The following is a 27,625-nucleotide window of genomic DNA, read 5'->3' as shown; positions in this document are numbered from 1 at the left end:
ATAGTGGGAAGAATAATGCAACAAACAGTAGTAGAAAATACTTACAAGTAGTTATTTAGGCTCCCCTCAAGGGTTAATGGCCCCACTGTGAAGAACACTTTTCTAGCAAGCAAGCCAGAAAAAGTGTCTTATTTACTCAAATTATTTGGGTGGCAGGTATGAAAATGCGTCCAGCAAGGGTAAAACCATTCAGGACCACAGCTGTCTCCATCCCTTCATACGTCTAGCAACATAAGGTAATTTGAGTTACAAGCCTTTGCCTTGTAATGTGTTGTAGCTACTGGATTAGCTGAGTGATGGATTAACTGGGAATGAAAGCTGGAAAGAACATCAGGGACGATTTATGTACCAGTACACACCTCCTTATCCAGTCCCTGTGCATCATTTCAGGAACTGTCCTAATCATTTAACAGTTTCATCTTCTTCAAGAGTTGGAAACATTTCTGTCTGGACGTTTTTCACCCAAAAGACAGACTTGAGTTGTACAGACTGACTGTCCAGCACAGATTCAGCTGCCCTTTAGATAGCCAGCATCTCTAAAATTTTTGTTCGCTTCCTTTGAACTATCCTGAACTGTTCTGTGTATTAGTTTACACTATTCTGACATGCTGGTTGCTTCACAGGACACAATCTGACACCAACTGCAGGTTACCAGGAAGACCAAAGAGTGCTACCGTCTCTCCCCTGTGACATGCTGGGTGTGCTGGGTGAGGGCGTCCCTCGTCAAAACCCCAACCCTCCCTCCCAGGAGGGAATCGTTGAGCCCCAGGATTGCATCGCGGCTGTGAAAACAGCCTTAGTGTAAAGTGCAGAATGCAGCTCACACCACACTGAACTCTCTTGAATTTGTCCTCCTTTCTTACATCTTTGATTCAAAGATCTTTTCTTGACAAGCTTTCCATAGAGCTTAACTTTTCAATTGACTGTCTCTGTTTGCTAAATTGCTCTGAAATTCCCTGTTCAGACAAGTGATGAATGCTGCTACTATGCACCTCTCAAAACACCCGAACCCTCAAATCTCCAGATGTTTTACTGCCATTTAAAACACGAGGCTTTACTTTGCCCCTGTGAAACAGTCCGTGTCATTCCCAATACACAAATGCAAACACAGGAGACTTCACAAAATCTAACATCAGCGGAGCAAGGCTCGCTTCTATAGCCAATGGAAGGCGGTGGCTCCCAAGTGAGAGCCGTCCAGCTCAGCTGTTTTCTGCTGCTGCCCAGGTGAGGAAGTGTGGGGAGAGGAGCCCCACTGCTGTCAGGGATGGCCTTTGCCAGTGCACCCCAAGACTGCAAGCCATCCCGGAAGACAACAGCTAAATTGGGAATACAACAGAAGACTCCTGACCTGCAGCTTTATGCTCTGGCCCCAGGTTTGTCCTTCCCTTCTCAGTAGTTAGAATGGGGACTGGATTTTAAACACAGCCAGCATGGGCTGAGGAGAGCAAAGTTACATGTTAAGGCTCCTGTTATGCTGCTTGAATTGATGGATGCCCTAAGGAGCACATAAGGAAACTGTCCTTAGTTTCTGAGGCAGGATAAGATACTTTGCAGTAACTGTTCCAGAAGTACTCCTTTTGCCATGCTCTATTCCAGAATAATTTCTCTGCTCTGCAGGTACATCCATTATTTTCAAGTAAACCACAGAAAGCTAGAAAAGTATGTATGGTTGCATTAAAATTAAAATGTGACATGGTCTGAAGTATATATAGTCTTGCACTATTTGCATTATTTTTGATGATTTTTACCCCAAAATCATTGCCAGTTCAACTCTTGTCAAGCCCAGTATGTGGAGACCAATATACACCCATGCTTACCTGGTTCCTTTGTCAAGGGGAAGACATTTGGACTCATGTTGGCACGGATTTAGATCAGGAACACAGTGGTTAATCACCTCATCACACAGTTCACCTAAGGCAAAAGAAAAGCAATAAAACTGTAACACAACTTGGACAATCCTGAAGTGCCTTCAACCATGATGTTCGGGGATGGAGAATCTCCCTAAATGGAGACAGCTCAGTAGTTCAGCAGGAAGTGACAATATTGCTTGTGAGGGCACGTGAGACTTCATTAAATTGGGCTGCTTTGACCTATAGTGACTGTACTGTTTCTATCACATGAATTTGAAAGGCTGGTATAAAAAGTACTGACATATAAACTCCACTTGGAGACAGACTAAGGATCAAATGGGCAGTTCCTGACCCAGAACCTCTTATATCAAAGCAAGAAAGTGACACAAAAGCGAAGCAGCTCATTAGACCGTAACATTTTCACACTGAAACATATTTTAGCCGCAGTTAATACTCTGCCAAAGAAGCTGATTGGACATCATTCTGGAAAAGAACAACAACCCACAAACCCTCCCCCCAAAACCTCTGTGACTCTCAATAATAGGAACCAGCTTTAGGACTGCATGCAATTATAAAACATTCACTATTTATAAGAGAAGTACTAGCTCTATTATGCTCACAGGAGATGATATCTTTTCAGAAAAAAACCCATCACATGTAAGCTCAGCTCAGCTGTTTCTAGGTATGGTGTGTTACATGCCATGCACCTCCCTGGATTTGTATAAATTTTAATAATTAATAGTTCTAGAACGTTCAAAACTTGATGGTTTATTTAAATACCACCCTTCTCTGAGTCCTAAATTATTAGGTCACACTTCAGTACCCCAGGATTTGAGATCCAGCCAAAGACCACAGAAATCTTTGCCTTCCCAAGAAACCAACAGAAACCTACCCCACACCTCCCAAAGCCTTGCAGGAAAAGCAAAGGTCAGGTACTCTCAACACGGAAACCCCCAAAAGCTACAGTCCCAAAGTCCCCTATGCAGCTATATCAGAAGACCACATCTGCAGGGTTTCAAGGTTATGCATATTTTGTGTGCCTATACTCGATACATACCATCACATGAGCAACAAGCCATGTGGATAGCGTGGGAAAAAGGATAACGTGGGAGGCACTGGTGGGCTGGCAATGTTTTAGCAGTGTTTTCATGAAGCTGCAGCTCCACCTGTCTTGGGAGAAACTCAATTTTCAAAAATCTTTACATTTCTAACTCTAGTGGCTACAGCAAAACCCTTGAAAACACAAGCCAAGCAAACCACAAAGATCAAAATTCAGTTAGAAAATGCAAATCGGAACCGTCTGTCTTTTATCAGTCTTGTGATCTGGCAGGGATGACCGAGAAAACAATTTTGAGGATGACTCTGGTGGTGACAGGTATGGTTTAAGTTGTTAACACCCCCAGCTCACTCCTTCAGGTGATTTCTCCCACATCTCCAGCCTCCTTACAATACAAGCTACATAGCTCTTTATTTGACTCTTCATATTAGAATGGAAGTATAATACGTATTTGCAAAAATTACATTTTTTTTTGTTTTAAACATTGAACATCTAATATATCTGCTTTTGAGAGTATGTATTCATGTGCCATACATACCCTCATGACTTTTAGTGGGCCGGATTTGGCAATACCGGAGAAGTCTGGCATGGCAATCTGCAGTGGACAGTTTGTTGTTCATAGCATCAGTTATAAGACAACCAATTCCATCTGGAGCCAAGGAATCCCAGGAAGTCAGCACTATTAAATACTACCAAGTCTTCTTACAGCCCTGGACAAATCTTGGGCAACTGTAATGAACGTATCCAGCTCAGGAAGGGGTACATGCCAATGAAACTGAATGCTGCAAAGCCATGGGAACCAGGGAAACAGATCATTCACTGGGCTTGAGGTTTGCCATTGTACTTTGTTACTCCTCAAAAGCAACCAGAGACATTCAAGTCTTACAAATATGAACACAGCTGTCACTGGGGACAGCTATTAACACATTTTTGAGGTGGCAGAAGTGGCGATAGGTCTGCTTACTAAGCAATCCCAAATCCTCAGCCCACCATCCCTCCCAAATACTAACAAGCAAAGCGACTCCCTCGGCCTTTGGGCAGACATGAACATGAGCAGGTCAGAACTTGCTACAATGCCTGGACAACTGCCAGTTTGTCGTCTTGGTATTCCTCAGGTCCCTTGCGTGCTATGAATCTTATGTGAAAATAAACATGAAAAAAAGTAACTGGCTGGTGACATTAAAAGAACTCAATGATCTAAAGCTGGAAATATTTTTGGAAGACCGTTTAATAACTGGATACAGTGTGGATAGATGCCTTCAACTATCCTTTCACTAAAAATGGTCAATACATACTTTTGAAGTTTCGTTTCTTTTCTTTTGTTGTTTTGAAGAAAAGGAAACAGGCTTTAAAAAAATAAGAACAGTTTCATAAACTCTCAAAGGAAATCATAATTCTTCTTAAAGTATTCTTCTCAACAGTCTTGACAAGTGCTTAGAGATCCAGTAAAAATCTCCCCAAATGTCAAATATTATGACTCACTGTGTCATTCTGAAGGCACCACTATCAAAATGTAGAAGAATTCTAGGCTAGGTACCAAACATAGCATCCAAAAAAATTTATCATTTTTCATGCAAAACTTGGAACATTTAAGGATCCTTCCTGTTATTTTTCCCATCTATCACTCATTAAGGAGCTCACTTGGGAATGCTTTGCAACTAGAGCAGCCTCATCTCAGGAAGAAAATTCTTCTTGATACATTATTTCAGGCTCCACCAATGTTCACTAGATGTTGCAGAAAGCATGCCAGGGAAATAAAACACTTTCTGAAAAGCAAAACCCAAGGCACCAGCTACACAAAGACTTTCTCATATTTTATTCACTCAGAAAATATCTGGGCCAAAAAATCTGCCCTCAGACCTGAGAGTGCAATATTCATTGGCCGCTTTAATGTCAGTATCAGAGGAAAAATCTGATCCGCTTTTTTTGGAGTGACACAGGGCTGCTTCTCTGTGCAGCAATTAAAGGTCTAGTCCAAATTTCTCATTGGATAGCTATGTGAACCTAAAAACAAACTGGACATTAATCTTAGGCCAACTTCTAGCAGCACTGATTCTCTTTGTGGAAGATACGTGATCATGCTAAAACAACAGAAAGCTTCAGTGCAATGCTTTCCCAAATGTAGAAAATAACCCAACCTCCCCATTTCTCTCTCTCCTATGTATTCTCAGATCAGAGCTCCAATTTGGGTACACAAGGGTTTCTGAAGTGCTTATATAAAAGACAGGAAATCAACAACTGTATTTTTCTAATCGGTTAAGCAATTTTTTTTATCCCAAATAATGTTTTTTGTTTCATCAAGGCACGCTTACTCTCTTTCATCAAAGTCAAAGCGAATAGATCAACATGCAATGCACCCCAGTGAAGAACAGATTAAGACTACGTCAGATTTACAAGAGGAAAACCACTTATGCCATCAGATTTTGCTTTTCATAGTAGCTGGAGGTATTAGGTCAATAACGTCCTGTGGTCTGTAGAACTGAGGTATGATACGAAGAGGGTACCTTTATAAAGATAGGCACGTCCTCAGCTGTGTGGGCACTGCATTTCCAACTTCTTAAGGCCAGTGGTAATGTGCTGGTAACTAGTGCTTGTTTAGGAGAAGCAAGCATTAGACAGATGAAGGAAGCAGTCTGATCTGCCACAAAAAATGCAACTTTCAGATTAGAACCAAGTTGTACTGACAGGTGGAACACTAACAGGTGGATCTTCCATTGCTGCTGCCTCATGCATTTAAAAAAAAAAAAAAAAGAGAACAATAAATCCCAAAACAATACAAAAGGTATTCTGCCCCTTTGAAACTACTTCCCTTGTCCCCTTCACCAGCATTGCTCATTGCTTTTCAAAAAACCACAGCAGAACATTTTTTGGTCTCATGCAACATTTTCCTGCTCTTAATTTTTCAGCAAAATCATGAATTTCATGGGGCTTTCCACATTCACTTTTCACAGGGCTCTGTTATGAAAGACTGCTTATGAAGAGCTGCCAAGAAACATGCTTAGGCTTTTCTGTAGCCTTCCACACGTCTCAGAACGAAGCCAAAACAACAATAGAGCAATAAAGACGACTTTTACACACAGTTTAATAATAATCTTTCTTTTTTTTCCGTTCTGCGCTGTCATGAGAGCTATATATTTCATGCCACATTAGACTTTTAAAACCAGGATCCAAGTTACACTAATTCTCCTTAATTGGTAAAAGAGAGATTGGATGCAGTAATAGTATTTTACTTACTTATCTGTAAGTAAAACTGCAGTTCTGAGAAGACAATCTAGACCACCAATTAGCAACCAATGAGGTTTTTTTGTTTCATATGTCAGTTGGGTGATACTTTGTTCTCTCATTCAGAGTATTCATGAAATAATTGATAAAGCAACATAGAAAATATTCTCATCCTTAATGTGAGAGAAGCTTTTGTAGGGCCTGGAAGACCAAAAGCAAAAATGCTGTCAAGAATTTCACAATATTACTTGAGAAAAGGAAAGTGCTTACAGTGAAGAAAGGATGCAGAAAGCCTGGCCTTTATCCACAGAGCAAGCTTTTACAGGCTGCACAGGGAGAAGATATATATTTGAGTGGTTAAATAGTATGTTGCAATTTTCTGAACTTTGCCAGGTAAGTCAGAATGGAACTCTTTACTGCTAATAAAAAATACTGTACTGTTTTTCTCATAAGAGATTACTCATTTTCTATCTAATAACTTGTATCGGAAGAAACGGGTTTTGTATTTTGTTTTCCCCTTCTCTCTTTTGTTATTAAAAAGAAGTCAGTGCCAATTGGAAATTTCAGGAGAACACAGAACCTAAAAATGGTTGGGTGGAACACACATAGGATGTTCCTCCAAGAAAATAATTCAGTTAGGAATGTTGTTGAAGTTTGATGAAAAAGATTTGAGGCTTATCTCAGAAAATAAAAAAATGAATTTTTTACTTCCAAACTGTTGCAACTTGCAATGAAGAAAAGAGAAACTCTGTGAAAATCCTTCAGTAGCAAATGCACTCAGCTGCCATGTTACATACCAAAACATAAAAGAAATTACCTGAAATGCACTGTAGCAGAATTCTCTGTCTGGATTATTGATGAAGTTGGCTCTTGCTTGATGAACACTGCCCACAATACTTAGTAGGCAAAAGTTACTCTATGCTTTTATTCTGTGTTAATGCTTTAAAAACTCATATTTGAGTTTTCACATATTAGCTGTTGGCCTATTAAGTGGGAAAACTGAAGTTAGACTCCAGATTGAGATTCCCAAAGTGGCTTGTTTTTCAGAATTAAGGAGCAATTATCTCTAATCTTGAGGTTAAACAAAGGGATAACTGATTAAACAACAAGATCTGAGTAGAGAAATAATGATCCTTTCATTATTTCTGCATCTTGAACAAGGAATATGTTCCAGTTCTATGCACTGCCAAAGTACGAAAAATCATATTCAACATCACAAATGCCACAACAACACAGTATGTAAAACTAAACCAGACAAATTCCAGTGCTCTTACAAGGTGGTAACCTGCATATAGCATTATCCCTCAGAACCACGGTGTCTGGAATAGATCCTAATTTTGCTGGACCCCCTACATTTTTAAGCCGTATTACTTCATATGGATGTTTTCCAATTACGTGATTTGTCTGGAATGTATTAGGGATCAGTTCAGTTATTCACACAATCTAGTGCATCCAGTCACATCTGAGATGCCATACATTTTCTGAGCCATCCTTTCAGGGCTGGCAAATAGGACACCGGACACACTGTAGACACATGCCCGTCTGAATGGGGGGATGGGGAATGGGGGTTGCGGACCATTCATAACGCTTTGTCTCTGCCACTCCTTCCTCCTCATGCTGCTTCCTTGCCCCAGCGTGGGCTCCCTCCCATGGGATACAGTCCTTCATGAACTTCTCCAATGTGGGTCCTTCCCACAGGCTGCAGTTCTTCAAGAACTGCTTCAGTGTGTGTCCTTTCCATGGGATACAGTTCTTCAGGAACAGACAGAAGGGACACAGTTCCTGCTAGAAAACCTGCTCCTACGTGGGCTTCTCTTCTCCATAGTCTTCAGCTCCTGCCAGGAGCCTGCTCCTTACGTGGGCTCTCCATGGTCTGCAGCTTCTTTCAGGGCATATCTACCTGCTCCAGCATGGTGTCCTCCATGGGCTGCAGTGTGGATATCTGCTCTGATGTGGTCCTTCATGGGCTGCAGGGGGACAACCTGCTTCACTGTGGTCTTCTCCATGGGCTGCAGGGAAATTTCTGCTCCAGCACCTGGAGTACCTCTTCGCCCTTCTTCACTGACCTTGGCGTTTGCATAGTTGCTTCTCTCACATTTTTTCATCAACATTGCTGAGCTTTGGGCAGTGGCAGGTCTGACAGGGGAGCAGCTCCTGATCTCTTCTCACAGAAGCCACCCCTACAGCCCCCCTCCTCCCCTGCTACCAAAACCTTGCCACGTAAACCCAATATGGTCTTTGAACCAATAGAGGTCTCTGAAGAATATTTTATATGCAGAAAGATTTACTTTTTTCCTACTGGCAGTTCTAACATGGCCATCACTGTGGTGTTGGAGTGCTGAATACGCTGACTGTCCACAGGTGGACTCTGCTCCTCCCAGCTTTATTAACTATGCAGTATGCACCACCTGCCAGTAAGCAGGTAAGTAATGGGCTTGTGGTTAACTTCTAATCCTCTGATGTGTTTCTTCACTGATTGGGTTTAATGAATCACGAATCCCATTTGAGAATGATATTCACTCCACCCATCCTTTAAGACAGCAGTAGCTGAGATTCCATTTTCTTAGAGATATACTGTGGTCCTGATGAACAAAGAGAAATTCTCCAGTATATCTGGTTCCCCAAACATGACACATTACATTTTACAAATGGGAGTATGACCAGAGGAAATCCTGGAGCTCAGAGCTCCAACATGACATACTGATCCTAAAGACAAGCTGCAGCACTGCCAGTTACTGTGCTATTTCCTTCTTCAGTCCCAGTACAATGAGATAAGAGAGTCCAATCTGATGGCAATGACACGTGGTTCTCTCTTAATAAAACAGGGCTGGAAATGGGCTTAGGGTCTTGAACAAAGCTAAAAACTTCCAGCTCTTCCGGCACTTCTCAGTCATAGTTATACAAGTGGGAAATATGGGTGCCTTTTTATTTTTTGCACAGAAAGCAAGCACACTTCACATTTGCCGAGTAACTAAAACTGAAAAACTTCCATGTAAGGCAGAACTCCTTCAAATAAAAGGAAGAAAATACACCAAACTTTGACCACAATTTTCTCTGTTTGTCTCAAGGAAATTATGGCTAAAGTTCCGAAATTTTAAGAGAGGCTGATAGTTAAGTACTTGTTTAAGCCTTCAGTGTTTATTAGGCAGTCCATATCCTTGTGGAACCACAAGGCTGAACCACGCTACCTAAAAGCTTCCCGTTCCTGTATCAAACACGTAGTTAAAAACTCACAAGGGGGAAAAAACAACCTACAGTGCAATGATCCACTTCAGCTTCATTCAGCTGTCACTGGTGCCCATCTCAGGGATTGTTGCAAATCAGTCTCACAATGGTTAGTGATGGTAAATGGGCTGGAGAGCTCCAGCAAAGAGTGTCAGCCACAAGTCACCACAGAACTTCTTTCTTCCAGAGTTGTTTGGCTTGACTAAGTGCTTGGCTTTGGCCATGCAACATTACCACAATCAGATACGCCAGAAAAAGGGACCATAATCACTAACAGTGAATAGCGTTCTGTCTAAAAGTAGCACAACTGCAAAAATCTCAGATACCATCTACCACAGGACACCACAGGGTCCCCTAAGGTAAAATAGATCTTAGCCTTCTCTTCCAAACACATAAAACCAGAAATAGTTTCTAGGATTTTTTGGGGGATATTTTTTTTCTGTGATACAAACTGCTTGCAGCTTTTTCCCAGGGAAACAAACTATTTTAAAATACTTGCTCCCCCCTCCCCACCATAGGATGCCATGTATTTTAGAAAAGACCTATTTTCAGTAGTAGAAGCCGCTAATTTTTTTTGTTTAGATTTCAGAACAAAGAGGTGTGACTGTTTGCTGAGGCTTTTTAGGATCCTTAGCAAAACCTGAAATATTTCCTGATTTTTTTTGTGTGTAAGCACTACACATTTCTGCTTCTGGCTAAAATCAAATAGATAGGAAGAAGGAAAAGTCACAGCAAACAAACAAAACTAAATAAACTAGCAAGTAAAGCATAAAACCATTCAAAGTACATGTTTGGTACAGCTCATTTACGTATGTTTGGAGACCTCTTCATGGGACAGCACAGAGGATAGTGAGACTGAGGAGAGGATCTCTTTTTGGAGGTATGGAATTCTATATTTGGATCTAGAACTCTAAGCAAAACAGTGATGGCTCTCAAGAAGGTCTATGACAGTAGTGAATAGAAAAAAGGAATGGAAGGGAAAAATTGTATGAATTTTGTCCTACATTCTAAACCACAAAGCTAGGGAGACAGCGGAATGTTTATATCGATAGCTGGAGATAGGCCATATTAAACCAAAAAGACAAAAACTAGAAAAATACAAAACTAGGGTGACTGATCTAATTCATAGCTTCCTCTTTTGATGTTCCTATATATGTTTCTTTTTGAAGAGGAGGAAAGCCTACGAAACTGCAAGGAGGAGCTGTAATCCATCAAGGGGTCTGACCAGGTTGTAAAGCAGCCCACAGACTGCTCAGGCTTTAGAGCTGGCTGAACTTTGGGTACACGATTATCCTGGAGGAAATACATGTTTATAATTTAGCTTCAGGATTAAAATAACCAGTTGGGGAGAGGAAAAATAAGACAGCAGCTGACAATAAAAGCCATCAGGACTCTGCTACACAGCATGAGTATTGGTTTGGTTATGTAAATACAAGCAACATTGAAAATATTGACTTTAAGAATGGTGAGGAAATCTGGTGGTGCAGGTAAGGGCTTGAATCTTTTTTATGGCGATCAGCTGTCTGCCTGCCCTCCCTCTCAGTTTTGTTGTCCTATAACCTATAACCTGTAAACAGGTTTTGTTTACCTATTTCATAGAATTTGTATTTGCACATTATTTTAAAGTTATTATATGGAAGGGAACTAGGAAGGAGGTTATTGTGTGAGTGTGGGTTGTTTTTGGTGCGGTTTTTGTTGTTTTTTTTTAAATGAAAGTGAAATGGGGCTGGAGTGTGGGAAATTCCTTCCCTCAGCAGTCACTTAACAAATTGGCCATTTTTCATCTACTTTGAGTGGGGGAAAAGACTGTCAAAGAATTTTAAGGCAAAACACTGCAAAAAGTTATTAATTGAAGAAAGATCTTTGGCCTTCATTATTCCAACCAATGAAAGCAAAATTTATGCATCATTATTTGGGATATTGTTTCCTAAAAAGGCTATAACAAGTAAAACTAGAGAGACAGAAGATAAAGCAGGAAAATACTAAGGTACAGAAAAAAACAAACCCTGGATACTGCAACTCTGTCAATAGTCAACATTTCCAACACATGCATTTTTAATTTGCGTTTCATTTACGAACATAAGATTTACTATCATGATTTAACCATTAGTCAACTAAACCAAGGGGGATCCTAAATATTTCTTACAAAACAACACACACACACACACTCTTGGATCTTCTTCCTCCCTGTATTCAGACTATTCTTTGTATTACAACATACATTTATTTCATACATGCAGTGTTTACTGTGACAGCATTGCAGTCTTACCAGTATTATGGCATCCAAGACCACAAGAGTGTTGAGGGATTCAGACTACCTACTTCGCAGTACTACCAGAGCCTGCCCGCCTCTACAGTCGAGAAAAGAAGGACCCTGCAATAGCTGAGCTGGGCATCTATAACCAACAGCTTGAATGTTACTCAAAACATCACAGATTATCAGTACAGAAACATCTAGTCTGATCTCCAGTGTAACATAGACCACTCTTGAATTAACTTGTGTTTTAACTACAGCATCTGCTGAGAAATCCAGTTTGAATCTCGAACCAACAAGTCTTGATAGAAATGTATGGTCTGGATTTGTTCAGTCACAAAGGCCAGCCAATGAATCTTTTAAAGAAATTTCTATTCTCCATACAAGTGTTATGGAACAAGTGTTTGTGGAAGCAAAATAAAAGCTTGCTCTGTCTGCCTGCTCTTTGTTAAGCCAAATAAGATTTTTCTTGAGATCTTCAAGACCTATTCTCAATCCCCCAATGTTTTTTTGTGATTCACCTCTAATCCTCTTTCTCATCTCTCAACTTGCTCTTTGAATTCTGAACAACAGAACTAAGTATAATATTTGGGCACAACACAGAGAGATATTACCTACATTTTCTATCCTACTAGATACACCCTGCCTATGGATAACACTGCCCTTTTAGGCGAAGTACCACACTGAGAGCTCATTGTCCCCCAGACTACTTCACAGAAAAACTGCTTCCCTAGAAAGCACCCTCTGTCATCCATTCTTTGTTCATATAAATATAGATAAAATCCATACACTTGGCAACTCTGAAGCACACAGTTTGCTAACACAATGTTTAGCACAGTCAGCACCTGAGAGGGAGGCAGGTAGCTCAATACACAATTCTGAGCACAGGAATAAGTATTCCTGACTCCTCCAGCGACCCGCTTTCTCTCTGAAGTGTTAGCATTCACTATTCTTAGCATATTCAACACAATATTAAAGTCATCTGCACCGACTTTTTTTTTTTTTTTTTTTTTTTTATAGATACTGCCATAGTAGCTTCAGGTACTACTTCAGTATAAAAAGGTTTATTTAAAGAGAATATACACAGAGATGCCCTGGATGTCACAGGAGAGTTCAGTCAAACTCTTTGGTCAAAAGATCCCTCTCTCTTCAGGTCAGGCACACAAATCCTTTCAAAGTGCTTCTTCACGATTTGCCTATGTGCTTCCATGGCATTCCCTTAGCTGCTGTTCATTCAATCAAGCAACTTCAGATGATGTCCAATTTCTTGTGTTTGGATTCAACTCCTAGAGGACCCTCAATACCATGGCTCAGATTTGCTTGGCTTGTATGTAACTTTTGTTTGGCTGATGGCTTCAATTCTTCCAGCCATTTTATGCTGTTCCCTGCCTTTCTGCTCTGAGAGGGCCAGGTGTACCTCTGAGGGATATTTCAGCCCAGTCAGCTGCACTGCAGTGAGTCCTTCCAGGTGACTGATCAGTTTTGATGAAATATCCCCCTCCAAAATGGAGGTAAAGCAGGTTAAGGCAATTCTTTTACCACAGTTCACTAAACTCTTCCTATTTTTAAGCAACATGAACTATTGTAACCCTTCAGATTTCTAATTTAAGCAACACCCCTATTTTTGCAACCTTTTTCACTTATGATTCATATTATATTTTCCAGAAGTATTTCCTGCTCTTCTTCAGAAATTCAGTTTGTTTCAACTGTAGTCAAAGCTATTACCTGCATTGTGATATTCTGTGGTATATACAATTGTGTGTATCCTACATTGCAAGACTAGGGTCTAGTATTTGACCAACTCCTGCTAATAAGCATAAGCACAGCACAGACAATATTCAGTTAAAAAAAAAAAAAAAGCTGGAAGTTGATTAAAAATATTTCAAAACTGATTCTGAAGTATCTTATCATATGAATTTTCTGGCCCCTATCCAGACTGCCATTTGAGAAGAAATCCCAATCTAGTCCTTTCCTAACTTTTTTGTCTGCAAAACCCAAGATAATCTGCAATATGCCTGTGAAAAGAAAAGCACATTTGCATATATACTGGATTCAGTTCCTTACTAGATATGTCTTTTCTTGGCTGGGCAAATGTATTTCCTCTTGTAAATGTAAAGACTCTGCCTCCTTGTATGGAGCTTTTTTTGAAACCACCCAAGAACAGCTCACATAAATAGTGCACTAGTAAGCACAATGGGCTAAACATCCTATAAGCAAAACTCTTTACTATGCTAAGCTGAAGTTTTTCAGTTTTTGGCAGAAAGATCATTTTAGAACTCCAATAAATGTACATTCAAGTCACAAGGCTTTTCTCAGCTAAAGATTTACATGGGCCTCCTTTGTATCAGCCACAAAAGTATTTTAAGAGTTTGGAAATTCTAGAAGCTTTCCTCCTGCCTTACTCAGCCACTCAAGCTTGATCCTCATTAAATCCCCTGACATGTAATATATTCCAGTGTACAAGAAGCCCTTCATTACTTCTCCATGCTTAGAAGGTAATAAACCCATTTCAAAGGATGGAAGCAGGAACTGTTGCAGGTGTTTCCTTACCACTCCATGTTGAGCCAGGAAGGCTGTGCTAACGCAGTTTGAATGAGTCAATGGTATGCTCCAGTAATGACTTGAGAAAAAGCATTTTTAGATTCCAGTTAGGAGGGTTTCTGCTCTTGCAGAAGGTTTAGGAAGGAATTTATCTGAAATGCAGGATGGGCACTGTAGATACTAATTCCATTTCTAACTCAGTTACCAACTTCTGTCACCGTGGTCTTAGCAGGTGACTGCACATCTGCTGAGCTGGGCTACCTGCCACGGGTGCACTCTGAAGACTACAACTGAGCCTACAGTTTCTTACACAGCCTTTGCTTCTCCACTTGTGAAATGGAGATAATGAATTTAAACAGCATATTGTAGGCTCATTTTATTTAATAAATGCAGACCTCTCAGATCTCAGGTGAAAGCTATGCCCCAAAAGCTATTTTCCTACCATAATTTAAACAGGAACTATTTTTATTTTCCAAGATTCAGAACAGATGTGTATCAGACTCAGGTCAGTACTGGGAATATTCCTGAAATACATTTACAGAATGTGCGCACAGAAGTGCAAATTTCTCCGACACCTTAAACTTCACTATTTTTTAATGTATTTTACAATGAAGCATCAGAAAAGTGGCCATGTTTGTGAGCACGTGTATTGCAATATTGGTAGAACTAACACCTTTCCAGTAAGACATCCAGGTTGTTTTAAAATGGGACTAGATTCTTGGTTAATTAAACACTCATGGACAAAGTAAACATGCATTTGGACCCTTCCCTTCAGTGCCTGAATGGACTCCTCATGGATTCCTGTTCTTCTTTAGTTGTGGCCCTTTCTTACCTGTGTAATTAGGAGGGCAGAGACAGACATAGTTGTTGATCCCATCCACACATGTAGAGTTATTCTCGCAGTCATTATCTTCGCAGTCATCCGGGTTTATTTCACACCTCTCCCCTTCATACCCAAGGACACAAGAACAGCTTTGGAGAAAGAAAAAAATTAATAAAAGTTAGCATGGATCTGAAGGGGTGGGAGGTTTGAGGTATAAAACTGAAATTAAAACATATAAAAGTGAGTTGCTGGAGCCAAATTCACTGCTGTTGTGAAGTACACAGCACTTTAACCCTATGTGTTTGGTGAAGGATGCAGTCTGATGGTTCATGGGGTCATGTAATTATTTACATAAGACATAAAAGCATCAGCAGGAGACAGCCTCTGTCGTGCTTCCCTTTGCTTTCTTTGTTGATAACCCTAGCCCTGAATTGAAGTAAGCAACTCCAGGGCAGGAGAGTAAACACTCATCACAATATTCAAATCCTTGGCTTCTCTGTTAATGATTTTGTGAGTATGTGGATACTTGCCTACTGAGGACTGCACAATCATAGGGCGACTTGGCAGCTTTTAGATAGCTCGCTCTCTTTAAAGAACAACGGCTTGAATTGAGTTTACAGACATGAACATTTTCTTCTCATTACCACTTTGTCACTTGTCCAAACAAGAAATGTTTGGGAATGATTGCTTTTACAAGTGCAGTAAGGTTTCAGTACTTCTACAGCTCCTCCAACATCTATTTGTAGAAGAGCTGATGATGTCTAGATAATTCAACTGGAATACAAACAAACAATGGCAGAGCTAGGAATGGTTCTGTGAGGATGTGGACACTATTGAAGAATAATTGCACTAAATGTTTTATCTCACAAGACTGTGATGTATGGTCCCCAGAGGGAGTGTAAGAAACTAAGTGGTTGAAGAATGACTTTAATTTTTTTTCAATCTCAGTTTCCTCTCTAGATCTAGAAGTTATGGTTGCTAAGAGAACCTTTATATTTTAAACTAGCTGTAAGTGATGAAGAGGTGGAGGCCACAGTTTCCTAAAAGAGAGTCTAAAAACATGTGTTAAGTGCTCCAGTCATTCCAGTGGCTTCTAAGAAGCCAGCAATGATATCTGAAGTGTCAGTATTGCTGTTCACTAGTCACAGAAAGCGTGTGTGTGGAAGGGCAGTTGTGTTGTTTCAAGTTCCAGTCCAAACTGCACATTCACTCAGCTGTTCATTTCCTTTCCCATGCAAGTTCTGGTAGCAGAAAAGGAACTGAACAAACGTAAAGCACTACTGATTGATGAGGATGAAAAACAGAAAGCACCAGAGCAGCCACACTAATTGCCATCCACTGCTTTCTGAAACCGGGAGAATTTCCAATGCAGAGATAGCTGCAGGGTACTTTTTTTGAGCTCAGATGGACAACGTGGACATAGGGTGGTTATCCTGCTTTATGCAGGTGTCATGGGGTTGAGGTGTGGAATGCCCTGGAGAAACAGGAGATCTTCAGAACCTATGAAGAAAACTGCAGCACTTTTGGGCTCGTTGCTCTCAGCATGACATTTGCTTCTCTTCCTCCTGTGTGCCACAGACTGAGCAGAGTGCGGGGACTCCCAAGGGAGGGATGGTACAGAGCTCTGCATCCACCTTCAATAGGTCCTAGGTTGGACCCTGAGGATAAGGTTAGATTCTTCATGACATGTGCAACCTCAGAAACTAAGGGAATAACAAAGAGGAAAAAAAAAGGGTAGGGAATGTGTCTTGAGCCACCACACAGTAAGATCTTCTACATAGGTACAGAACAGGCATATAGGTCACATGCTAACAGTCATCTTCATTCAGTTCTGCAGGGACCATTCACAGGTCAGGAGAGTTAGAAAACCTTCATCGTGAACAACCAAAACCAAATTGCTCAAATAAATCCAATTTAGGACACAATAAATCAATAAGAAATATTTTCTTTTCCTGTCTCAAGCTCATTATTGCTAATAAAATATGTCCTCTTGCTGACCCTGCGACGATCCAGAGGATCACAGGAGGCAGATAAGAAAGAAGAGCTGGCACACCATCTTTTGTGGCAATGCAAATGTCGGGGAGGGGGTTAAATACATCTAATTAAATACAGTGGCACATTCATCATGTCTCCCTTTTCGATTACAAAACCCCATTTTCAGGCGTTTATAACTCAGACATAAAAATATGCTCCAGGCTGCAACTTGGCATCCAAGGTCTCCGTTTGGGAGCACAAATTTTTCTCTCCATTTAAAGAAAAGCAACAAGAGTGGCTTTGTGCTGGTTATTTTTATGTGAATGTAACACCATTTTCCTTCCACAAAAGGATTGGGACAGCTTGGATGTATGCAATTAAAAATGACATTATTCAATACTATCACAGTAATGGTTCAAATCAGTAAAGTTACCATTAGTAACAATACATATGGGACTGTTAACATACAATTGCTCAGTATTAGGACACATTCCATACTGAAGGAAATGTCAGCGTAATTGATGACATTTGGCTACTGGTCCCTATGTTTTATAGGGAGTCTTTACATTATTGCTTACGTATGATTCTTTATTTTGATTTGCATTCAAATGTGCCAAATATGAGGACTGAAATTAAAAGATAAAACATACAATTTGGGACCCGGATTGAACCATATGTTGAAAGAGTTGCAGTTTGGGACTGTTTGTATGTATTTTCCCAGAAAAAGCTTAGAAGAAAAATGAAGCTTGCAGAGTGACTGGAAGGTCATCAAACTTGGGTTCAAGCTGACCGAGAGAGAAAATTAATTCCAGAGACAACGATGAAAACTTTGTACTGACTAAATAGTGAAGCAGTGTGAGACGGCATTTCATCTGGACCTCAGAAACAATGGAGCCATGCAGGAAAGAGCTATTTTCTAAGATGCTGTGATCGCATAAAGGTCCAAATTCCCTATTCCTCCAGTTTAGGGATTTTCTGTTAGCGTTGTGTTTTCCTAAAAATAAAGAACTAAATAAAACCCCATTATCCTCATGAAGGCGCAAGGGAAGACATAACTTAATGACTTAAACTTTTGGAGCTGAATTATACTGACAATTGTGTAAGCTTACTATATTCAAAATTATTTTTTTCATAAACTCTAATGAAACAGTTTAGCATCTGTTTATTAAAATAGGCATACATACAGCGTATCACATTTTAAAAAATCAACTTTTAAATAGCAATAGTAAATTCTTTCAGGAATATTACAGTTTCTTGGTAAAGGAGCTTTTTACATCTACATCCCAATAGAGTAGCCTGTAAGTCTGGAAATGCAATGTTTTTCCTTGAACCAGGCAGAATTAACACCAGTGAGTTAATCAGTTCCAGGATTTTACATTTATGAGGGAACTTAAAGTTTGTGGAAAATGCTAAAGAAAACGATCTGGAAAATGGGTGTGTGTGTGTGTTTATATGGGGAAAAGTTAAAATGATCCAGAGACTTTGTTTCCCAACAGCGTAGGTTATCAAAGATCAGCTGGTTGCCTGTGACTAACTGAAGCACAGTTGACAGCTCTACCTCCTTTGTCAGTCTCACTTGCAGGCATGCTAAATGACCAGGACATGTCTGATTGACCATCTTATATTATCAGTCTCAATAAGCACCTTTTTTGGCAACCTTTTGTCAAAGATGGCATAGAGTAGATTAGATTAGATTATAATAAGCAATTCAAAGGGAGGAAGAACTTCATGTTTCTAATCCCCTGAGCCACACAATGTCACTTAACTACTCTTTAACACAGAAGAGGTCCCTACCTGAAAAAAGAGAATGTGAAAATTACTCAGAATTGAAAAAGCGCAAGAATAAAAGATGCCAAGAAGGACTGAAGAACTCCAGCTGAACCTTTGCCCTTCGGCTGCCCCACGAGAACCTGCTATTACAACAAATCTGAGCGGCTCAATCGCCTGCTGCTGCGAGCCCTTGTGGGTACAAGGCACAGCGGGCGAGTCAGGCTGGAATCTCAGTCATAACTATGAATTTCCTGTCTTTGCCTGGGGAACATCACCACCTTAGCATTATTTAAAAGGTAATTTTCTTGTCTAAGGCTACAGAAACTTGAGAGTTAAACTGCTTGGCATTTCACAGGGAGAGAGCTTTGGCTTAAGTTTCCTTTTTACAAGAGTAAAGATTTGACAAGTTTGGCAGCAGAGCTTGTGTATGAATATATTTCCCTAGGGAAGAGAATATACAGAAGATATAATTTCTTTTACAGGCCACACAACAGAAAAATCCAAGGAGGCCTCTCATGAAAATGTTTTTGACATCCACTTCCTCACAGCATATAATCTAAGGCAACGTTTTCCCATCTTGATGAACACAATTTATATGCATGTAACACTGACTGCTGCCATCCACTGGAGAGGAGATTTCCCACCAAAAAAACACCAAACCAACCAAATTCAATCTCAAAATGTTTCTTTACTTTCCCCTTCACTGACTGTTCCATCCCACACCACATTTCTCTAAGACATGCTAGCCCCACGCTCCTGTTCTGCCCAGAGCAGCTGGGGCTGTGGACTGACTGAATTAAAAACATGGAGAGAAAATAGAGCAATGCATAAGCTGAACATTCAATTTTATGAAGCAAGATTTTGATGAGATATGGTTTTATGTGTCTTTTATTAGACCAACTGAAACTATATAAATAACTATAAAAGCAGATATCTTCCCTAAAAAGCCTCAAATGTTGTTAAGCAACAAAACCATCCCTGCAGTTTTGTAAATGATCTCAAAAACTATGTTTATTTGGAACTGAAGCAAAGCCTCTGAAATCGTAAAATTCTTCACGAGAAAAATTCAGAAGCAGCTTTCATTTCAGGTCATTCAAAACTTCTTACTTTCTACCATAGGACAAAACTAAAATGCTAAAGAAAAACCCAATCCAAAATATAAGCCGAAGCCTTTCATTCCAGTATTATGGATATTATAAAATGTTTTACTAGCACATTTTTAATATCAGCTAGATTTTGAAAAATGAGTACTAAGTGACACAAAACAGATATTCTAATATGGTACAATTTTGCTTTGGCACAAGCTGGAAAAAGCTATCTAAACAGTATTACATGAGGGTGACCAGAAGGGAACCCGAACTGAAGACCACCAGACCTTTATTTCTCTCAAGCAGAAACTGAACCTGAACTTTTACTCCAAAAATTGCTGGGCCTGCTAAAATTTGAATCAAGAAGAGGTATATCAGATCGCAAGTGCAGAGTAGTGGTTTCACCAGACTCTAGGGGGTCCTGTCAAGCAGCATGACCCTTTGCATGTGCTATGATCTGCAGAGCCTCCTCATCTTCTCTGCCCACCATGCACCAGTATGACCCTACAGACGCATCTGTACCCAGGAGATGTGCTCTTCTGCTCTGCTCAGGGCCTTGTCACAAGTGCTCAAGCTGAGCTCTAAACTGCCCCTCATGGAGACGTGGCCATGCGTTTTACTCCTGTTCTCCCATGTTGGAAAGCCTCAGGTTGTTATTTGTAACAGAGCCTGACAGCGTCCCTTCATCCCCATCAACCTGCCCTTTTCCACTGTAATATCATCAGGGTCCTTCTGTGTCCAGCATGTGCTGGATCTGTTTCTGTAAGGGGGTAATTCTTGAGGGTGGGCAAGCACAGAGACAGAGAGAAGCTTTGGGGCATTTCTTCTGTTTTCTGCTTCCCCACTCATCTCACCCACATGGCAAAATGGAAGCTCTTCTGTGCCTCATTCCCAGAGGAGGGATCTGGGGAGTCAAAAAGAAGCCACAACGCTTTGCTGGAAAGATAAAAGGCATCCTACCATTGGTAGGGGAACAGGAGGGGGGTGCTAATCCCCCATTGCACCTAAAGTCCTGTCAGTCACCCAAACTTTCACCTGGCCCTTTCTATTTTGAAAAAATCCTATTTTCTGACATAAGATGATATGAGTTTGCCGACTTGGTTAACAAACAGTTAACCTCAGTTGGAACAGTCTTAATCACAGATGAAACCAAACTGGAATCAAACTGAAAAAATGTACTGGTTTGACTCCCTGCTTACACCATTTATAAACCTTGCAATTCTGTGTCTCCCTCCAGCTGTCCCTGATAGGAAGCTATATATAGGGGAAGGCAAAGCAGCAGCCTCAGTAATGTATAAAAGCTTCTAGAAGTGAAGCTTTCATATATGCAATTGAAGCAACAGTATGGTGTACTTTTGTACATATTTTGTGCAAGAAATAGCATAAATACTGAGGACCAAATCTATGAAAATTTCAGCAACTCTTTTAAAAAAAAAAATTTCTATCAACTTTAATGACAACTAGTGGCCAAAGGCTCAAACTTGTATTTTCTTAGCTGTAAAGTAGTGCCTGTAGCAGCACAAATCTCCCAGTTACCTCATGAAAATTTCTGGACTTCTCTTGGAGTATCCCGACCTATGCTACATCTTTCTTATATGGGAAAACTGAAATCCATAACGTCCAGCTGTAAAGGTTATTCTCTTGCAGGCACAATGCCCAAGATGTGGCAATCTCTCCATGTTTTTTAATTGTTTCTTTAAAGCCTGTTTGTCTACAAGATTCTTCAGTATGAAAACATTTTGCATCTGGTTGTCAAGCAACAGATGCTTACTTTACAAATACAAAAAAGGGTATATGTGAGTTTGAAATGCCCCAAGGAAAATTAGCATACAGATAACACAATGCAGATCAAGGAGACCGCTCAAAATAGCTCTTAAGAGTATATTCCATTATGAGAAAATAAGGAGGCCTGTTTCAGAGGAAACAATATGTCATCAATGAAACCAGATTAATTTTTTTGTATGGCAAATAGAAATGTCACATGCAGCAGCTTTTATAAAGTAGCCATCATAGTTCATTATTGCAAAGTAGAAACACATTTAATTTTATAATCTCATTTTAAATGAACTTTGTGTTACTACCTGAATCCATCTTTGTTTGCCTCGGTGAGGTGGCAGGTCCCTCCATTCTGACATGGATTTTGAATGCAAGAATTAATGGGCACACTGCAGTCTCGACCCTATTTGGAGAAATTCAAAAGAAACAAGGTTAGTAACACTCATGTCATCTGAATCAATGTCTCTTACTCCCTCACCCTACGCGTGGCACCATTTACAGGAGGTCTGTGGTCTTCAGACCCATCACATCACTTAATGTTCTTTATTGATGGACAGATATATTCATCACTCGAGCGAGAATTTGGGTAGAGCATCTGGGACTGGTGGGTATCTTGGTATCATTTCAGTTTCCAGATTTTAGTTAACTCTTTCATTTGACTGTTTTAAGGAAACAGCTGACTTCATCATTACCCTAACACACTTTAATCTCTAATGTTAGTTACAATGAAAAGAATTAATCATGACCAAAGGTAAGCAGAAGGCCACACACAGTCAGCACAAGATCACATAGAGTCAGCACTCATTCAACCGCATTTACCAAGTGCTCAGTTAAATACTGCAACAGTACACCGTACTCATTACTACACATTGTCAAAACCTAAAGGGGAAAATTAATTTTTATCATGGGAGCTGAGTTTGAATTTCTCCACAGAACACACTGAATTCTGTTTGAGATATCATCGTTGAATCAGTTCCCTTCTTAAAGATTGCCCTAAAATATACATCAGTTCCAACTGAACTTCAGTAGCTTGAACAACCTACACTGTTACCAACTGACTCTTTATTGGCTCTTCAAGACATAGACATATTTCTTGGATCATTATATTCTGCTGATTAGAACAAGCTATTTGTAAAATTGGCAAACACATCAAAGAGTTTGGTCTTGCTTTTCAGTTACTCACACAGTAGGGTGGAATAAAGACACCTGAAAGCCTCAATACTCAAGGGATCTGTGCAATCACAAGAAGTTCAAGAGATCTCTCTACTCTTCCTACCGAAGATCCCGTTAGTAGCGGCCCTCTGCCAGCTCATCTACTGGAAAGCTGATACATGACTGCAATTAAGATGAGAAAAATATCTCAGGAGATATATTAATTCAGTCAAGGTTGCTGGTTTTTTTTGCCTTGGTTTAAAAAACATTATTTACATTGTACTTCAGAGGAATAACAATGGTATATCTATTTGTAAGTCTCTAAACAAAGAGGGCAGATGCCAGCCTGTGACATCAGTTCATAACAACTGTAACTTTTGTGTATTAGTATTGAACACTACCCTACCACTGCTGACTTTCCTTGCTGACAACATTCATCGGAAGTCATTCCTTTCTCCACCAAATTTGCAACAGCTTCCGACCCTTTTCAGACTTTACATACCTGATGTGGTATATATATATACACACACTGGAGAAGGGGACACTCAAATAGCTTCTATAGTCTCATTTTTTTTATGATGGCTGTGTTGTCAAAATGAAGCATCTTGATGCTTCAGCCATATACTGCACATGAGAGCATCCACTGTTAGTTGTTTTTCCACCTAGCTTTCAGACTGTTGTTCTCACTTAAGGTACACTATTAGAATTAAGAATGGGTTTTGAGAAACCTAACACTGGACTTGGCAGATACCTGACAATGATTTGCTTGCCTCAGGATGAATACAGTGGGGTTAGAAAAGGCATAGAAAAGGACTACCAAAATGTTCAAGGAGATGGAGCAACCACTTTAGAAGAAGATACTATAAAGACTAGGACTCTTTAGTCTGGAGAAAAGAAAACTGATGGGGGTGATACGATCGATGTGTACAAAATCATGGAGGTGGTGAATGCAGAATTTGTCACATACTAAATCCCTCAGCAGTAGAGGGACACTTACTGATGTTAGATGAACTTAATACAGATAAAAGAAAATACTCCTTCCAAAGTATGAGCTTCTGGGATGTTTTTGCCACAGGAGGTTGTGAAGTCAGATAGTATAAAAGCCATTAGACAAATTCACGTACAATAGATCCAAACCAGATATGAAAGGCAATAGGCAGACATCAACATCCCTAGTTGGATGATGGTGGGCGCTGGGAGAACTGGGGAGGAGTGGTGGCCAGGCTTGTGTACTCTCCTCAAGCAGTAAAGATTTGCTGCTGCCCCCATGAGAGACAGAATGCTGTGGTAAATGCACTACAGACCCATTATGGCATTTCTCATGTTCTTAGGTCAAAGTTGTTTGAAAGGCTTATTTGGCTCTCAACAAGCAAAACGTTCCCTACCTTTTTTTCAAAAGATCCTACCTGCTCCCTGAACCAAGACTACATGGTTTTGTGTATTATAAGGGAACAGATCTCTCAGGAAAACCACACCAGGATGGGTTTGATCAGTTTGTCTATGACTGCATATCTGTTTGGGAATTTTGCTCTCGAGCAAAGAACAAATAGGCTGGTCACATCTTTCTAACCCTTGTTCATCATTGCCCACCTCTCTCTCTTACATCCTACATTGATCAGAAGTTCATGCTCAGCTCTTGACTGGTGTGCCCATTTCCAGCAATGTGCCCAGCCTGGAGGTGACAAGCCAGCAGGACAAGGACTGTGCTGGTTCTGTGACAGCTCAAGCTCCATTCATGCTTTAAGTACTGTATAAACAATGGTAGCAATCTTAATTTGTCTCTGGAGTGCTTATCTTGAAATTGGTGCAGCCTCAATTAAGCCTAACCAAGGCATTAAAAAACCAAAACCAGCTTATAAGTGTGAACTTTTCTACAGAGTTCATTTGATCTGGTCTGTCCACTCATGGTGCTAGGCTCTCCCATTCACATGTCATACAGTTCAGTCCTCCAAATACTACTGAAATCTTCAGTATTTTTTCAGGTAGGACATACTGCCATCGTACTGTGACAAGAACTGAGACACACAGTAATTGTACTTTCATCCAACACCAGAGAGGACCTGTGTTACAGAAATGGGAGACAAAGCTGTATTTCTTGAAGCTCTGTCCCCAGCATTCCCCTGAGAGAGGAGAAGCAGCTTTGCATTTTAAAATTTGTGCACATACAAGGAAACAGGGACATCCTTTTCCTTGGTTGAATCAGAAGAGAAACATTTCCAAAGAACAACAGAAAGACCTGGCCAACCCCCTGCCTTGCTGTGAGTTCATTCCCCCAACACAGCAGTGCAGGCAGCATGTGAAGACCTCACCCAAGACCTGGCAGAAAGGGTTTCTGCTTCATCCATGCTGCATTTGCCAAACAGACTGTCCTTCTCCATTTGAAATCCCGAGCCCCCAAATGTCTCAGGGAAGAATTGGGAAAGCGCCGAGGGAAGCTCACGCAGGTTTTATTTTGGCACCATGTGGCCCGCAGCACTTCACGGATGCGAGCCATGCAGCATTAACACTAATCCACTGCCACCCTTCTGCAACATTGCCTGTGTTTTGTCCATCTGTGTTGTGAATCCTGTGTGTTTACCACGTTATCCTAGTGAAGCTGGAAGATGCCATTTTTTATATTTCTAAGATCACAGATACTTTTCCTGTGTCCCTGAAGAATTGACTACTTTATAGATACTTCACTAACATCAGTTACTTCTGTTTCCTATGAACTCTTCATCCCTGTATCACTAAAATATTAAACCCTTTGCAGCTAAGTATAGCAAGAAGCAAAGCAGAAACCACAGCGTCTATTTTTCTGAAGGTTTTTGTCACAGTTGAACACCATGTAAAACAGTCCCATCACTTCTACTGTAATTACTCCGATTATTTTGAATGTTCTTGTAAAAATTTAATACAGATAAATGTTAAAATGAGAGCAAGGCATTTTCAGTCTCTCTCACTGGCACATGAAATTTCTCATGACTTAGACTCAGCTCTCACTTCTGTGCTGAACATGGCTGAATTATTGGCTTCTTGGGCCTCAGGCACCATGGAAACCGATTAGTATGTGCTGCTGAATCAGACTTAATTACAACACTAAGTTGCTATGCGGCTTCAGGAAAATTAGAGTCTCTCTGACTCAGTTTACTCATTGTAATAAATGGGCAAACAGCACTTAATCTTTCTCTGAGGATTTTCTTCTCTGAGTTGACTTTATCAATAGCACATTGAGAGCCCACAAAACAAGTACAATTTCTCTAACACAGAAGACTATGAAAAACAAAGAATTCTGAAAGGAGAGAAGCTGCAGAAAATATGGGTACTAATAAATCTACAGCAAAGCAAGGCCATTTTATTTCTGTGTAAGACTGTCACTACCCAGAAGAGCCTAAAGACATTCTAGAAACATCTTTCAAATGACTAATGCAATTCTCTAGTCTCAATTTACAGTAAGACTGTTCATACAGGAAAAATGGAATTGCTGTCAAGCATCACTAAAATTAATTATCTGTGAGTTGGGAAAAACTCTTTGAATTACATTCCCTGGAAATAACTATTATTACAAAGGAGAATATTGTATATTTGCTTCAAGACTAAGGAGCCTTCTAATGAAGTCTGAATCAGAAAAAGAGGTGCAGACTTCGTTTCAAGGACAGGCAAGAAGATATGACGGTCTCGGCAATTCACAGAAAGAGGATGAAGGTCCCTCTGTGTGCAATATTTTATTTCTAGAGCTTTTTTAAGATGCAATAAATTTTTGTCTAGTCTGATAGGAAAGCATCAGATCCAAAACATTTCTATATAATTTCTCTCATTTTCTGTAGGAGAGGAATGGATTAGGTGTTGAAACATAAAATTTCTGCAACTAATCAGGAGACATGTATGTTCAGAGTCCAGCTGCCTTTCTAAATCTGAAGTACCTCAGCTGGTCCAGATTTTATCTGGGCTGCTCCAGCTCCATATTTCAGCGAATGAGAACAGAAACTATCCACCATACTTACAAAGTGTCAATTCTTCATTTCATACTCAACAATAATTAACTATACTGGGCATTAGTGTATATACAAGCTGTTCCTCAGTACTGCTGTGCCAAAGTGTAGCCTTTACAAGTACCCAATACTGGAAAACATTACATCATGATTAGTAAAACACCCAAGAACAAGTAGCAAAAACTAATAAGGACCTCAGCAGGAAGAACAAAGGATAATATGATAAAAAAGCACACATTTGCTTTGACTGCAATGATTTTTTTTTAAATTAATTTTCACAAATTAGTATTGTCTATGGAGACTGAAAGCTTCATTCAAGATTACATGGCAGAGATTTGACCTCTGTCCATTTTAATGTGATCCTTCACCCATTTCTAACAGCAGCGGGCACAGATAAGAGGCGGCAGCATGGAGCTTGCCACAGGCACAAGGTATCATGGAATCACAGAATCATAGAATACCAGCTTGGAAGGGACCTCAAGGATCATCTGGTCCAACCTTTCTTGGCAAAAGCACGGTCTAGACAAGATGGCCCAGCACCCTGTCCAGCTGAATCTTAAAAGTGTCCAATGTTGGAGAATCCACCACTTCCCTGGGGAGATTATTCCAATGGCTGATTGTTCTCATTGTGAAAAATTTTCCCCTTGTGCCCAATGGGAATCTCCCCAGGAGTAACTTGTACCCATTACCCCTCGCCTTTTCCATGTGACTCCTTGTAAAAAGGGTGTCTCCACCTTCTTTGTAGCCACCCTTTAAATACTGGAACATGGTGATAAGGTCTCCCCTAAGCCGCCTTTTCTCAAGGCTGAACAAACCCGGTTCTCTCAGCCTTTCCTCATATGGCAGGCTTCCCAGTCCTTTGATCATCTTTGTGGCCCTTCTCTGGACCCTCTCCAGCCTGTCCACATCTTTTTTGCATAGC

General features: G+C 40.3%; 1 protein-coding gene across 1 annotated transcript in view; it reads right to left on the bottom strand.

Annotated features, from left to right (window-relative positions):
- The window catches only part of SLIT3 (slit guidance ligand 3), a 553,189-nt gene that overhangs the window by 37,817 nt on the left and 487,747 nt on the right, over window positions 1-27,625 (bottom strand). Inside the window, exons 27-29 of the mRNA XM_009285701.1 lie at window positions 21,886-21,983; window positions 14,982-15,121; window positions 1,818-1,911 (exon numbers count right to left, since the gene is read on the bottom strand). Of these exons, the coding sequence (XP_009283976.1) occupies window positions 1,818-1,911; window positions 14,982-15,121; window positions 21,886-21,983 (332 nt within the window). The remainder of the gene's footprint in view (window positions 1-1,817; window positions 1,912-14,981; window positions 15,122-21,885; window positions 21,984-27,625) is intronic.

Source organism: Aptenodytes forsteri, unplaced genomic scaffold (assembly GCF_000699145.1).
Source record: "Aptenodytes forsteri isolate BGI_AS27 unplaced genomic scaffold, ASM69914v1 Scaffold54, whole genome shotgun sequence".
Lineage (NCBI taxonomy): Eukaryota > Metazoa > Chordata > Aves > Sphenisciformes > Spheniscidae > Aptenodytes > Aptenodytes forsteri.
Note: the sequence above shows the minus strand (reverse complement) of the source record. Positions and strands in the feature narration are given on the sequence as shown.